The sequence below is a fragment of the Schistocerca gregaria genome, chromosome X, assembly GCF_023897955.1.
Source record: "Schistocerca gregaria isolate iqSchGreg1 chromosome X, iqSchGreg1.2, whole genome shotgun sequence".
NCBI lineage: Eukaryota > Metazoa > Arthropoda > Insecta > Orthoptera > Acrididae > Schistocerca > Schistocerca gregaria.
Genome location: NC_064931.1, coordinates 681,132,862 through 681,150,126, shown reverse-complemented (window position 1 = coordinate 681,150,126; position 17,265 = coordinate 681,132,862). Strand labels below are relative to the sequence as shown.

At 35.7% G+C, this 17,265-nt stretch overlaps 1 protein-coding gene across 3 annotated transcripts in view; it reads right to left on the bottom strand.

Moving 5' to 3' along the window:
• Nucleotides 1–9,287: 9,287 nt before the first annotated feature.
• LOC126297827 (uncharacterized) overlaps nucleotides 9,288–17,265 on the bottom strand; it is a 70,276-nt gene continuing 62,298 nt past the window's right edge. For 2 of the 3 annotated variants that reach the window (XM_049989070.1, XM_049989072.1), the window contains one exon: nucleotides 9,288–16,968. In XM_049989070.1, the coding sequence (XP_049845027.1) occupies nucleotides 14,458–16,968 (2,511 nt within the window). In that variant the 3' untranslated portion in view covers nucleotides 9,288–14,457. The remainder of the gene's footprint in view (nucleotides 16,969–17,265) is intronic. The other variant, XM_049989071.1, reaches the window with a different exon arrangement.

Here is a 17,265-nt window from a genome sequence, read left to right as displayed (position 1 = left end):
CGTATGAGTAATGCAATACATGGAAAGAAAGAACAACAACGAAGCCATGTACACAAAATATGGAAAGGTCAATAGAGTGGAAAAATTCAGATATCCTGGGGAATATATACAAACATGAGGAACAAATAAGGCATCGAAAAGGCAAAGAACAAAAAACTTCAGAAAGCATACAAACTGACATGGACGCACTATAATAAAAGAAAAATTTTGAGACAGGCTACATTCAGGCACTATAGTACAGTTGCACTACAAGAAGTGCTCTATGCATCAGAAACAACCACAATCAGAGCATTAGGCATAACAGAAACAGAAAAAATAGAATGTAAAATGCCCAGAAATTTTTTTGGAGCAGTACGTAGAGATGGCATATGGATAAAGAGACCAACCAAAGTATTATATGAACATACAGAGATGATCTGAAAATGCTGACTAACAACAATCTATGGACATATACACTGAACGAACAACAAGAGACTCACAAGGAGGCTTTTTGATGTAATATATAGTTTTTTTTTTTAAAGAACACCTATTGATTTCAAGAAATAGAAGAAGACCTAAAACACGCAGGGGTCAGTATTGAAATGAAAGAGACAAACTCAGAAACAAACTATTAACACGAAATTTGAAGTAAAAGAAAAGAAGAAAACAGGCAAAATAGGGACATATCAAAGGAAACTGCAACACACACAAGAATGAAGAGATTTTGTAAAGAGAGAAAGAAGGAAACAAGGAAAAATGATTAATAGTGTATCATTCAAGTTAATCACTATCTTGGTGGCAGAAATGTGTAATAATAATAATAATAATAATAAAATTACAGTCCTTCCACATTACAAGCTTCCAATTTGGTAGACTTGAAGTGCTTTGTTTTGAAATGAGGAATAAATAATTCAGTCGAGTATGTAATGTGTCTGTTACTAACTAACAAAATTTCAGTGCCAGCCTTATCGCTGAAGTTTTGCAAGTAGAAAATCTAAAATCTTGTTTTGACCTGCTCCTGAAATTTGGAGACCACTGTGGTCATCACTTTATATTTCTTGTGTGTCTGTTGTTCCTATACTTCTTTATCTACAGTAGCCTTTGTGTTTTCCTTTTCTGTCACCTTTTCTTCACAATAAATGCAACACAAGCTCACAAGCAACGAAGGGGATTCATAGCAGACTGTTTGTGCAGTGAGACAACGTTTGAACACGGAGGATGCTCATGTGTAGATGCGTTCTTTCCACAAATTTGTGTGCATGCCCTTTTATTCCCGTGCGTCTCCGATCGTGCACAACAAAAGAGGGAGCATGTCGACATACCTTAATACAAAAGAAATGCTGGAAGTCTGCTCATATAGGTAACTAGTCAATAAATGTGCACATCGCCCTGCCCTTTATTTCACTTTTTCTTCTATTTTTAGGATTTGTGCACCATCAGACATATCCTGGACCAATTTTGCTGCCTTTAAATCATTTTCTTTTTATGCTTTCTTCAGTTTAGCTGAGACCTGAGGGCGAAGTTCTTCTTGTTCCTCCTTAGGCAGATTGAGTTCTTTTTTCTTTACTTTTAGAGCAGCTGTCTCATAGTCAATTTATGTTGTCCTCATTATTCATATTTTAATCTCCTCTTCAAGATGCTTTTGATTTTGTTCCTCTTCTCTTCTAACTCAACTTTTCTTTTTTTTCACATTCTTCCTTATAAGCATTACTATTTGCATGTGCTTGCTGTTTATACTTGCTGAATTGTGAGTCAGTGAGCACAGAACAAAAATGGGGGCAGTGTCCCAACACATCCTTCGCAGTCAAAACACTGTCAAAAAATCTTTAAGTCATCGCAGCCTTGTCTTCTCCTAATGTGGGCTTCAAAACGCAATATCTTCTCTCTATGTCCACATTTCCATGTGTCAATGTAATAGAAGCCTTAACAAGGTCAGAAAGGTCAATGTCAGTCGTAATGTCATTAGTCTTTTTTTATCACAACACAGACCTAGTTTTCAACTGACAGTGCAGCTATCATTACTGCATTATAAGTAGTTGTGTGGACTGAATGTAATTATAATGACATATATTCCAATGTAACTCAGGCATGCTCAAACATTAGCCCCTAATGCTTATGTTATAACTATGTTTGGAACGCATGACTACTTATAATACACCAATGATAGCTGCACTTTTATCTGAAATCTAGATCTGCTATGCAATAAAAAAAAAGGACAGATGATGTTATGACCAATGCTGACCACCTGGATTACATCACAGTCATGGGGCACAACCATTCCAATGTAATCCAACTTAATGAAGTCTTAACAAGTTTTGAAACATTTGGATACTTTAGCTCTATGGATGATGATTTTTTTATGTGCTGTTGTCGTAGAATCTTCCACTCATGTTGTAAGTAATCTTGCTGGACATCGAATGGCATCCTGTTTGGAACTTTTAACATGTTGCTGTAGCTTTTGCTCTTTATTCTTTCTCTGGGGCCAAAAAACCTAAAACTCTGCAGTGCTGCATTTGGTAAGCTTGTCTTTTCTATCACATATTTGCAGGCTGCTATTTAACATGTTGCACACTTTTTAGAAACCACAACTTGTCACATTCTTCCAGTTTGGTATATTCATTGGTTACTTGCCCACTAACTACTACTGGAAGTTGGTTAAGAGGAAGCAAATTATCAAATGTAAAAAATTCATAACGAAGAACTTCAAAAATATTCTCATTTTTTTCTCAAAGCACAACCCTTCAAAAAACAAATCAAAACGGTTTGAAGTGTCTTTTCTATTTCTGTGTGCAATGTGTAAATCAAAGATGTTTGGCTTTGAAAATATTGGGTGAATTTACTTAATAGTTCTGCGCATGAAATTATGAAATGAAGTTCGGCTTTCATTGAAGGTTTTTCAAAGCATTAACAATGGCATTGTAGCACTGGGGCACTGAACAATAGCAGAATTCTTTTTCTGTAGAAGTATATGCTTAAGAAAGTAATACTGGATACCACTCCACTGTTCCAAAATTCTGTTGTCATGTCAAAAACATGTGATGTAGAATGTTAAACTTACACAAAATTTCTTCAAATTCTGCCCAGCATAGCAGGCCACCAGTCAAAATAATACAATTCAATTCAATTGATTATCATCCATTTTACCATATACATGATATAGGAATTGTCATATACACACACACACACACACACACACACACAGAGAGAGAGAGAGAGAGAGAGAGAGAGAGAGAGAGAGAGAGGGGAATAAAATTTTCTTAATTACACTTTAATATTTTTCTTAGTTAAACTTCACATATTTTGTCTTCTATTTACATGCAAGTTAGGAAAAAAAACGAAGGATTATGCAGAAAAATCAAAAGGTGAGCACTATCTGTTTAGATAGCAAAGAAATTCATCAAAGTTATAGAAACTCTGACCTAATAGTAACCTCTTTAATTGTTTTTTTACATATATGTAAGTTTTGTATGCTTTTTATTTCTTTTGGTAAGGCATTGAACATTATTTTTGGTAGATACATCACACTATTTTGGTACAGGGATTTTGAATGTGTGTTTCTATGGAAATCGTGTCTGTTTCTGGTCAGATAGTCATGTATTTCACTGTTAAGAGAAGAGAATTCTTGATTTGACTTTAGGAAACATACTGATTCATAGATGAATAAACTAGGGATGGTCAAAATTTTCAACTCCTTAAAGAGTCCTCTACATGGATCTCTGTAGGCAACACCCTTCCGAATACAAATAGCTCTCTTTTGGAGCTTAAAACAGCTTTTTGCGAAACCTGTATTCCCCCAAAATATAACACCATATCTTAGATTACTATGAATGTAAGAGTAGTAAGCACATATTACTGTTTCAAAATTTCTTTTTTCTTTAAGTTTTCTTAATATATAACAGTATTTACTAAGTTTTTTTTATTCAATAGTTCAACATGTTTTTCCCATCCCAATAAAAAGGCTCGTATCATCTGGGAAAAGTACTGATTCTGCTCTTGTTAGATGGTTAGGAAAATCATTAATAAAAACTAAGAAGAGCAGAGGGCCTATAACAGAACTCTGGGGTACACCACAGTTGACTTTCAGATATGTTGAGTAATATTTTGTGCCATTATGTATTATTTCAACACTTTGATATCTGTTGCACACGATTGAAACCAGCTGTATGCTTTTCCACGTACTCCATAGCAATACAGTTTCTCTAGCAAAATATCATGGCTGATGAGGTCAAATGCCTTGGATAGATCTTAAAATTTTCCACGGTTTAAGTCCTCATTATCCATTGCAGTTAAAACCTGTTCCAAGAAGTGATATACAGCTGTTTCTGTAGACCTGTTTTTCCTGAATCCATTCTGTGCATTGGTTAGAATTTTGCATTTGTTTAGGAAACTCAATTACTTGAGCAAAATCTGAAAGTTGTGACAATGGTCTATAATTTTGTATGGTGTATGGACAGTCTTTTTTATAAAGTGGTTTTACAATGATTTTTTAAGTGCAGAAGGGAATTCACCAGTTTTAAATGATGTATTAATAATATAGTGATATTGACCATAAATTCAGGGGCTTCTTCAACTAAACATTCCAAAGCCTTTACATAGGCATGTTGCATGTTGTAAGTTCTGATGTTTGTTAAGTTTTCTGCCTTGGATCTCCTGAAGATTACTATCTAAGATCCAAAACACTTTTTTAATTGATGTAGGTGCATCTGATCCCAGCATAAGGCATTTATTTAGGGATAAGTTAGCTTCAGAAAGTGCTCACATAATTTCTGATATAACATTTCACCGTCTCCTTTTCTGAACAAGTTCTTAAATGGTGCATTGTTATGCTACACTTACACTCTGATCAAAATGTAAAGGTTGTTTATAATTCCTTAACATTGGTAGTTTCATTGAAACTCAATGTGTAATATAATGAATATGCTTCTTCTTCTAACACATGTACCCAGAAAAATTATGTCAGGCCATCAGTTATTAGGCATCTCAACTTCTTAAATGAAAGTGAAAAATGTTCAGGAACATTTTCAGAAAACACCATCTTTACAATGTGGAAAATATCACTTGACAAATCCACAGAGAAATTAAAAATTAGTGATTTCATCATCCGAATCAATTTAGTGGTGTTGGAACTGTCCTTGGTACTTAACATCTGTATTGCTGGTGCACTCACCAAACTTGAAAGTTGTCTCTGAGCTGAACATTCTAAATGTATCTGATGTGATCCACATATAATTCCAAAGTTACACTTATGTTTTCTTGAAAGTGAGTGGCTAAAGATTGTCTCAAAGCCTTTTGTCTCGAAATTAATAAACATAAAACACACGTTGCAAAATAGTTAACTTTCACTAACCTTTTTTCCCATCCACATGCTTTTTTTTCCAAACTATCTGTTTTTTTCTTGCCGTCATACAGAATTTCCATCTTCCCATATCTAAAAGTTTATTTTCCAATTTGAGTATCACAACACCAGTTTTGTTACAACAGCAAAATTAATGATCTGACAACAAAAGTGAGACCACTTTTCGCTGTTATTTGGAACAATTACTGTCACAGTGAGACTCGCAAAAATCAGCAAAATATTTACATTGCTAGAGAGGAACAGCACTAACCAGCACGAATTCATGCCCCCACACTTCGCCCAAACATACACTTATTAAATATTGACCACACTACACTGCCTTTAATGCATATTCTTTGCTATAAATGAGAAAATGGGAAAAGAGTGTCATCTGAACAGTGACAGTGTACCCAATAATTTGACAGGAGGAAATATTAAAAATAATATTTTTGTCAGTAGCATGACTATCACAACAAAAATAATAAAATAGCAGCAGTCTGTTTATCCTGTACTCTCTGCAGCACTGTCAGGCTCCAACACCAGTAAAGGATAGCTAACTTTGGTCATGAACCAGAAACTGCATTTCTGTAGTAAATGTTCTTTCCATAAGCCAAAACAGATTAATTCCAAGTACATATAATTTCTGCACCGACATATTTTTGGAGAGAACAATGAAATGAACCAAGTTGGGATGGTTCCTTCAAAAATGACATGGGCCATTTCCTTTCTTATCTGGTCCCAGTCAGTGCGTGGGCTTTCTTTTTACTGCAATCTACAAGGTGTAGAAACTATTTTGCTATACCGTAATAGCAACCCTTTGCATAACAAAATGGTACTTGTGTGAAAATAACACTCACATGTGTTATTCCTCCTCCTGTGGCAGTCATGTACTAAAGTTCAACATTACTACACAATTAGTGGAGCCTACAGCTACATTTATACCAATACCAAATTTTGACAATCAGCTGCAATTATTTTCCACTGATAACTGCTTTACTTTGAAGTGCTCCGGCGTAGATATTGCCCCCTAGACACTGCACACCCCCCCTTTTTTTAGTATGGTAAGCCATAGTCAAGATGGCAACTTGCAGAGGAAACAGTGTGACTTGTTCAGATGTGATGATGCATTGTGTGGAACTGATAGGAAAGAAGATGGTTTTTGAATCTTTGTGCTCTGACAGTGCTGCAGATGTGGATTATCAACCAATTATATGCAATATTTCATCATTGTTAGAGGTAAGTATCACAAATTGTAATTATGTGGCATGCCATGTCATATCATGTGGCAAAGTGGATTACCATAACAGTGCAAATCATTCTTAACACTAATAATTACTGGAACCATGAACTATGGGAGACTTTCTAAGATATTTATATGGGGGTGGTTACCCCTAAACAACTGTCATACTTGCAACGGGCATGTCTAGGTGCCCACTATAAAGGTTATTGTGGGTTTTCATTATATAGATGTTAAATTTCTGTATTGTTCTAGGGGTTATTGTGGCTTGCCACTATACACCTGTTAAAATGCACTATTGTTCAGTGTAGGTTCATGCTATTAGTAATTTTTGCATTCTTTTTTTCTTCTGGAATGAAGGAGACTTCAGACTTTTAGTTAGAGAGGTGCTTATCTTCCCTGCTAAAGATGGAAGGCATCAACGGTGGCAGCGGACACCAGAGTCAAATAAAAGCGCTAAATGTAAATTTCGGTGTAATCTAGTATGTATTAAAATATGGCTATTAAACAGAATCAAAGAATATTAGAAAAATGATATAATTTTACTTGAATTATGCAAGTTATTAATATCGTTATTTTGGGGAATAATATTATATTAATATTATTATAAGTAATACAATTTTTTATAAACAAATTGTGACAATGACATCATTTTTATTTTTAAGGGTCAAGAGTATAAGAGTGATGCAACCAAAAGAAAAGTACCTGCCAGAGAAATGGGACCTCCATGTGACTACTGTTGGAAATGCGCGACAAAGGTAGGAGAACCAGCTTCCACAATATTCCATGGCTTCTAGGACTGAATGAATTTTGATGCACAAAACTACATCTTTTCATGTATCTCAATAGCACCTCCAAAACATTCCTACCCGGAAAAATAGCAGTCTTCCTGAAAGATCACTGCTACGTACTCTGTTCAGATTCAAGGCGAACTCATCAATGTCTGTAAGAAGGCATTTCTCTACGTTCATGGACTACACAAATCAAGAGGAAGAGTGGAAAACATTGTACAGTGGTAAATAGTTTATAAAGAAAGATCAAAGGGAGCACCATATAAATCGCCAGAAATATCCACCTGAAAGGATGGAAGGTGTTCATGAGCATTTATGAAGCATACCCACTCACCAGTCACTACAGGCACAAGAAGCAAAGGTTTATTTTGACTGCGAGATGACTATCAGTTCGTTACACCTATCCTACTGTGAGGAATAGAAAATTTCCATTGTTACAGAAGGTAAGTACAGACGGATTTTTTGCACAGAACAACATAGGCTTCAAGATGCCACTTTATGACACATGTAATGTATGCGACGAGCTCGATAGTGTGATTGAGCGTTGCAACCTAACCAACGAGCCACTGAAAGTGAGTGACTTGCAGAAGAAATGAGAACTAAATCACTGGAAAACAAAGGCAATGCAGGCTACTACAGCAGCAGATATTGATAGAGCCCTAACCAGTTCCAGTATCGTGGTCATCTCAGTTGACTTGCAGCAAGCCCTCCCTGTTCCAAAACTTACAGCTGGTCCAGTTTTTTTACACGCAAAAATTATGGATGTACAATGTGGGTATGCATGATTGTAGAAAAGGCATCAGATACATGTACATGTGAACTGAGGATGTCACAAAATGCGGCAGTGATATGTAGCTGTATATTTAAATTTCTCCAGACGAACAGCGGTGCTTCCAGAATAGTATGCTATTCAGATAACTGTGCTGGAAAAAATAAGAACTGGATGGTTACATGCCTGTAGTTGTCACTAGTGGTGACAAACTCAAAGATATTGAACACAGATTTTTGATACCTGGTCACACAACTCCTATTAGATACTACTGTGTTCAAATTTTTGGCCAAAATCCTGATTCATTTTTCTTTATGCACACTGTTAATGGAGACTTACATGAAATTAATGTCAAAAAGCATGGCCATCAAATACAGACATCTTGGATTATGACCTTAACATCAAAATATGTATCCTCTACAGCATAAGAAACTGTCTGAAGTCATGCACTTGCTTCCCTATATACCTGTGGTGCATCATGGATATTATTTATCCCTGACTCAGTACCAAGACACAGAGCACGTTAATGAACCAGAATTAATTGATGACAGTATCTTAGATTACACTGAGAGTAATGCGAATTGTGATCAGTGAAGCCAAATGTTGGCACTGAAACTTCGGTGATCTAAAATGACATGGCCCAAAATTATATGCATTCCCTACACTTAAATGTTTTTTGCTAAGAGCAGTAGCTAAAAATGTTCTGTTTCATATGAGAAGAATACCTTAAAGTATGTAGTATCTTACAAGACAATAAGCATGTCTCTTATGTCCATTACCTGATTTATGGAATTTTGTGAACTTTCAAATGTCTATACTGTAAAATATACTTACTATGGCTTACCATTATCTACCCCCAAGTACCTCAATTATTAAAATGTTTACACATTCTTGAAAATTACTTTTGAGCTTTCCTTTTCTTGAGAAGATAGTGAGCAGTTTTTTCATATGTCTTAACCATCTATGTTAGCCACCATAGTATTATTAAGACTATGTCAGCACGTTGTTCTTACCCGTTAATGACACTTTCAGAAAAAGTGTTTCAGCAAAATTAGCGTCTTTGAGAAGCTCAATGTCACCTCTTTACTTCTCGCTGTCAAATGTTATATGAATAATATAGAAAAAATAAATATTTTTAAATTTGTTGTTACGTATTACAACACAAGAAATAAAATATTTTCAATTTTCAATATGTTTTTATTCTGTGGATCACATCTCATACAAACTGCATCAATCACCTTGTATTGTGTATGTATATATACTCAACTAGAATACTATTAATGAAAATTTCACAAGTTTTCCTTCTTTTCCATTAAAATATGAATGAGAGACTATAGATCTTCAAGTACACAGTAAGCATACTTCCATACAAATTCGGTGAATCACAGTATATGAATTAAAGGAAATTGTTCTAATGATAGAACATTTTGATCAAATCACAAGCAATCCAAAATAAACTCTGAAGTTACAAATTTTGTACCTCTGGTCCCTTCAAAATCGAGTACATTACCTACACAACACACATTAACAGTGGAAAGATGGTGATATTCCCAATAACAGCTTTATCTACACCAGACACATAAAACAAGTCTTTAAATTTCTTTTAAAAAGTACATCACAAAGCACCACAATTGCTTTATAATTTTCTGGGTGTGAATACAAACTATCCATATATACAACATTTATTTTATATATATATATATATAATCTTTTGCTATCACAATTTTATTTTCATTTTATTTACAAAAAAACAAATAGAAGTGTAAGGATTCTTGTGGCACACACTGTAAGAAACTTATTACAGGAAAAAAGTTAGCATTCAGCTTCAGCAAAACAACTGTGATGTCAAATGCATTAATTATATTTATTCAGTTAAATGGAATGTGAATAGCATGTGATTTTCACTATTTTTCTGGTATGGCTATATGAGCTGAAGAAGTAAACCAATGTTATATCATAAGTTTCCTCAATATACAGGCACTTTGTAAATTAGCTGTTTGTGATTGTACCACACAATGCCTAAATATTATGTGCAAAATTACTGGAACAGGCACTTCTGTGAATATGGCTTCTGTTTATCTTATTTAACAGAGCTGAGAAAGAAAATTCTCCACATTACAATATGGGGTGATATATACAGACAAAATGTGCAAAAAAACTGTTAAGAGATTCTCAACATTTCAAGTACTACTTAACATTATAATACAAATTTCAAGAAGTTCAACAAAACGTTTACAACAAACATGCATTAAATATCCCATCAGAGGTTTGGGAATAAATTGTTATATCACAATATAATTTCCATATGAGGTATTACACAAAAAATTGCTATATAAATTATGTTCAACAATTATGATACTCCACATGCTTTTCGACACTGAAACAACCATTCGTGGGGGGGAAAAAAACCTTTCATAGTTTCCTATCAGATAGAAAATGCTTTACTACCCAAAAATGTTTTGTACAAGTACCACACAACTTCATACGAAACACATACAACAACAACAACAACATTTACTTCATCTAGTAACATTTTACACCAGATAAAAAGAGTTCAATTTTTTGATACATGTATGGAAAGGATTTGCACTGACCAGCATAACCGGCAAATGTGCATGACACTTTTGCTGCCGGCCATAAAATTACAGACTTTTAATAGCTTTCTTATTTATCTATGACTTCTCACCTTACCTCCATTTCAACCAAGATTACAGATTTTGTCCAGATTTTTAATGTTATTCACAACATCATCTTTGCATCAAAATAGGTTATATCAAGAATCTGAGCACACTGCTGCTACTTTCAGTCGAATTTGATAGAGAATTTCATAGCTAAAATACCCAGCAATTAAAGCCAAATGAGAGTCTTCTAGTTTCCCCATGTGTTTCCTAGTTCATATCTAAAAAAGAAGGTGGTCTCTCAGAGGTATGCTGCTCCATTAGCTGCCACAATGTAAATGACATTTTATTAGTGATATTTTTTCAAAATATTTAATAGAACCAGTCAGCATTTCAGTCTTAAGATCTGCTCATAATAGGGTGTCTTTACTATCAAAGCTACTACTGGTACCATCTCTTTACCAAATTAAAATTTCTTTCTTCTCAGGTACCTGAATGTCTTAGCTGCTGTGTCATCTACCCACAAAATTTGTATGTAATATTTGCAGAAAATGATTTAATGTAATTACATTTATTTAATCATCTATTCCCAACCTCCACCACTCCCAACAGCGTTTTACACATTAATCCCACATTCCTTCATCCCTGCCAGAAATATCAAAAATACTGACATTACATGATTTGCTATCTTTGTTAAAATCTTTACGCATTTAACTCCACAACTTTAACAGTCATTTTCTATAGTAAAAAATTACCTTTTTAAGTGATCAGGTGGTGCATCAAAAACTGATCTGGTTATTACCCAACAAGGCTAGCTGTGGTCCCGGCCAGAATGCTAAAACCCTCACTTTTACAGACATGGGGGAGGGGATGTGTGGGGTGGAGAGAGGGTGGAACAACAGATAAGATGCGGTATTGTTAAGTGGAGGGTGCTCTACCACTAATCGAATACATGATCACTAAAATGACTGTCAAGTTACAAGAAGAAAACAAAGCGACTTCATCTGCTGTCCATACCTTCTATAGAAATAACCATGTATGTTATTTTTTATTGCAATCTCAAGAGTTTTGTCATCAGTGATCATGAAGCAGTCTTTTGTTGAAACAGCCATAAATAATAATGAAGTTTCTTCACTGGTACACATTATCTGATGTTAAAGCATTTTAAGGTTTCACTATTAGTCAAAGCACATGTCCTTCAGTAATCGTCTAACACTTTTGTAACAATGTTTGACAACAGTATCAGATGCTGCCAGTTCACCAGCACTGATTACTGTGAAATTTGTGAATCCACATTTCAACAGAAATTATTTGCCTCACGGGCTCTCTAGTTTCATCATAAAAGCTCAGTTTGATAATTGTGTTGAACTGTTGGCACTTGGCTAACCACCTATTCTAGCACCTTTTATAATAGTATCACACTGGCATAATAATTTATCTGATCGGTTCTTTCCTCTAACACTGTGCAACGAAATCTATGCTTAATAGTACAAGATATGTTGTTTCTACACATTCCCATGGAATAAGGGTACCCCTCATTGGGCTCATGGGCAGATACATACAGCTTAGACTACCTGTCAGATGACCCTTTTACATGTGTTCTGCACACGCACGATCTGCTTGGCCAACCCTGCACACATGTGCTCAGCCAGTGCAGTACAATCACATACTCTTTATGGCCTGGCTGTAAGGTTCCCCAAGCATCAGCTGATTACCCAACTCCACCAACCTGTGCCAGCTGGAACAGCCTAGTATAAGAGAAACAGGCTCTTGTAGCACCCTTGTGCATGTCACCTACAGGACACTTGGATTAAACATTTTCACCTTCTTTCCTTCCTATTTGGAGAAGATACTCTAATAACACTCACCTCTGCACGAAATACTCATTTAATATTTTACATGCATCTATCTTATAATATTTCAGTAATTTTGAAACATATTATGTCTCATTTTCAATGGAACTCTTCTTCCTGTCTTCAATTAACATTAACAACAATCTGCCATGGCAGTCCATGGAATTTTTTATGTTATTGCTTTGTATGCTTAAACTAAAACTTAGTAGCAAGCACCACTTTACACTTTAACGTGACTATATCCTGACACATGATCAGGCTTTTAGTGATGTACATATAAGAACTCAGGTGGTGAGGCAATGCACAGTGTCTAAAGGCAAAAGCAATGCATCACACAACACTCCAGCTACGAGTGTCAATCTGCTATGTTTGTCTGCAGCATGTGCTTCGAGGAGCCTGTACAACGTATAGTATTGATTTCCTTATTAGTTTAAATGTGGTGAAGGTACTCATTCTCTGTAGTACTCATTATGGACGGCACAAAGCAAAGATGTTACAAAGCAGCAGAGATAGTTTTCCAAACATATATATTGACCTACAGACAGTCACAAGTAAGACATTGTCCTGGTGTGATGTTTACTGTATCACTATCAGTTACCAGACTACGCAATGGCTCCAGCATGTGGTATTTGACAAAGCCAACACATTGGTGGTGTTTGTAATGTCAGTTCAAATGGCTCTGAGCACTATGGCATTTAACAACTGAGGTCATCAGTCCCCTATAACTCAGAACTACTTAAACCTAACTAACCTAAGGACATCACACACATCCATGCCCGAGGCAGGATTCGAACCTGTGACCATAGCAGTCGCCTGGTTCCAGACTGAAGTGCCTAGAACCGCTCGGCCACCACGGCCGGTGGTGGTGGTGACACCACCACTACTACTACTACTACTACTACTACTACTAGCAGTAGTAGTAGTAGTAGTAGTAGTGATAATAAAAAATCTGTTGGGATCAATGGCTGGTGCAAGAATTTCAGTTGGACACTATTCAGCAACCTGCATGTGTCTAATCTACCTCAGTAAGCCTACCAGGAAAAGGGGACCTACAGTTTATTTGGGTGATCTGAAACAAGTTGTTTGTGGCAAATCTTAGTATCACTGAGAGGTGAAGGTTACATTCAAGGGAGACAAACATTCTGTACTCAGGCTGGGATTTGAAACTGTTACTTTTCAGTTTCCAGATATTCATTTTACCACTAGACCAACAGGCCTGACAACACACTAGTGATGCTGCAGAGAATTCTCCATCTCTGACTGAGTACAATGCATCATGCACCTGCCTTCTTACTTATACATCACTATAGTAGAAGTAAAGACCAGGCCCACACTTTGCTTTGTTGAGTAATACATGAATGTTCTATTCCAGTTTCCAAGGCACTCAAAATAAGAATGACTGCATAAAATAAAATATTCTGCTAAAGGTAATATATAAATTTCATTCATTAGAAGCAGAACACAATGTAATGAGGTTTACAATATTAAAAAATTACCATCTTTACTTTAGCATCAGTAAAGTATTTTCAAATAAACAACAAACTTATGTAGTCATTAATTAACAATAGACAATAAGAGCTATAAATCTCTTATCATTTTAGACATTAGCTTGTTTCTTTTCTCTCTCAACAATTTAAATATGTAATTTCTTAAAATTTCATTTCCAATCTCAACAACAAATTTACTGTTAAAAACATAATTTGTACAATACACACTCTGCAATAAGGTCAATCTGTGATCACAATTATATTACTTGGGCTTGTGAATATCCTGCAGCAAAATTTTAAAATGGCAACAAAAACAAACAAACCATTCTATTGCACAACAATGTGTAAAAACACAGTTCATAAGAAACTGTTAAAAATGACAAACACATTATACACTTGGGATAATTTCCTTTTCACCACAATGTACATAAGTTTCTTTATTAAAAAATTCTGTATTATTATTTGTTGTCAATACTTCCACAGGTTTCTCAGTACCTTTTAAACCACCATCACAAAGTCCTGAACTAAGGCCACTGCTTGAAGTGTCTGAATTTTGAGGTTGTTCACACTGTAAATCAAGAGTAATGTGGTCTGAATCACACCTTCCTTTCAAATTAGTCTCTGAATTAGAATCAGTACAACTACTTTCTGACACTGGTAACTTTCCTGTTAATCCAGGATAGTTAATTCTATCTGCACTCCCTGTAGTAACAGTGGTAGAATTGGAAACCTGTGGAACATATGTTTCCTCAATAACACAGACAGCACAATTTTGGGCTGTTCTTGCGCTATCTGTGTTGACTTTAGCTGCCTGCTTATCATCTTCTGAGGAAGAAGATTGGGGTGAAAATTTTGGCTGCACTGTTCCAATTATCCTGCTCACTGAAAGTTTATGCTGATCGGAAGCTGGCACAGTTCTGCAACTATTACTGTCATTGTGAGCAATTGAAAGATCTTTGTTTACATTCTGCTGTTGCTCTGTCTCTGGGGGACCCTGTAGCGCAACTGTTCCAGCTAGAGTCTGACCATGTAGTGCTGGATTTTGTTGTTCCTTTTCAATGGAAGTTGAAACACTTTGCCTCTGCTGATGCCGTGCATTAGCAAAGGTATCAACAGGTGATGAAAGAGGACTGTAATGTTTTAGAGGAGGAGACTGCATATGAGAATCATCATGAAGCTGAATGAGAGATGATACAGTAGCAACTGGTGCTGAAACTGGAGGTAAAGTTCCATAGAGCAGCTGTACTGCATTGGGTGAAATATGAGAGTTCTGAGTCTTTGATAGAGACATACTTGTTGGCACTGATTCAGATGCACATGGTACACTCACAGAACTAATATGTTTATCAGTAGTTCCACTTGGAGATATATTTTTGGAACCTATTCCACTTCTTGGAGAAACATTTTGAAATTCAGAATACTGTAGCAAATTCTTCTGATAAGTAGAAAAGCCAGGCATTACAAATTTATTCGAATCTACATGAGTCCTTGTAGATGGTGAAAGAGTGAAAGGAGGAGAACCATTTTTACCTGTAAATGGCTGACTTGGTGGTTTGCTGTTCAATTTGACAAGCTGTATGTTATTTTGTTTAGTTGGAAGCTGACTCAAGTATGGGGTTCTCATACCATCATTTTTCTGGCCACCAGGTGACACAACCTGAAACATACGTTTAACACCAGAAGCTGGATTTCCCAAAAATCGAGGCATATTGCGCATTTTAAAAAAGCGTGGCGGTTTTGCTACAGTTGTATTGTTACTGCCACCAACTTCTTTCAATAACTTATCTGAGCACTGAGAAGACTGTAAGACATCTGGTGATGTAGCATTCATGGAATCTGTTTTTTTAATGGGGTCACTTCTTTCTTGAAACAAAGAATTCGTCTTGGAGGAAAGATAACTAAGACGTGAAAGACTAGGATTCCAACTTTTTGGTGGAGTTTTCAGTGTCTTATATCCAACAGGAGAATTTGCATATGTACTTCTTCTTGAGCTGCACGTCACAGTGGGGGTAGCAAAATTTTGCTTCTCATGTCCCTTCAGAATTTGATCCTTAATAGACTTTTCCTGCTTAGAGTATGTATCTTTTTGTAATAAGCAGTGTGTGTGAAAACTTTCTGAATGTGGCACAGCCTGATAAACTGAGTTGTCAATGCTATAGTTGTAGTCCAGAGAGGAATGTGATTCAGGAAGTGACACAAGACCTACACCAGCATCTGATTTTTTGTTATCTGTTATAACTGGTGAATCACAGAACTTAGTAATCTCTTTTCTATCACTGACATCTTCCTTTAAATCAAGGGTTTTCTGAAGATACTGAGGTTCTGCTAAGCCAGGGAGGAGTAAATTGGAAGTTGCAAATGTTGTGTCAACCAGGGATCCTATTTCTGAAGAACCTGAATTGTCTGGAACTCTTTTACACAACAAATTTTTATCACTCTGGTTATTAGTATCTCCTGAACCATTAACCACTGGTCCATAGCTTTCCGAGAAGAAAACCTCAACTGAATTCACCAAAACATCATCACTTGTTTTCAATGTAGACACAATGTTTTCTAATGACAACTCCTGGTTGCCTGAAGTGATATCTGTGATACTCATTACACCACTTTCACTTATTTGTATCTGCACTTCCTTCCAACTGGATACATCACTTTTCTGCAGCACATCACCATTTGAAGTGTCCTCACATTCCACCAAATTATTAGGTGGTTGGCTGAAAGAAGAAAACTCACATTCCGCATGTTTGTTTTGCAAATTATCTTTGGTACCATTTTGTTCATCATCACAAACTAAATCTAGTTCTTTGCTATCTTCTTTTTCTACTTGCAGACCATAATCTATTTTCAACCTCTTAGCACAGCTTTCAAAAATTCGATATCTCAAATTCATCAGGCCCTTCTGAAACAATAAAGACTTGCTAGAGTCTGTATAAAATTATTCTATTCTACAATATCAAATTAACAATCATCATACAGTGTCACATTTTTTCCCCAACAAAACAACTAGAAGAGCACAATACCAATCAACAAAAATGAAGTCGAAGCCTATAAATAAGGATATGGATTATGAGAAGCCTTTTGACAAATATCAGTATACTAAATAATGGAAAATCCAGGACAGAATGTGACAATATTATGAAATGGATAGTTGCTACTCACCATATATAGCAGAGATGCTGAGTTGCAGAAAGGCACA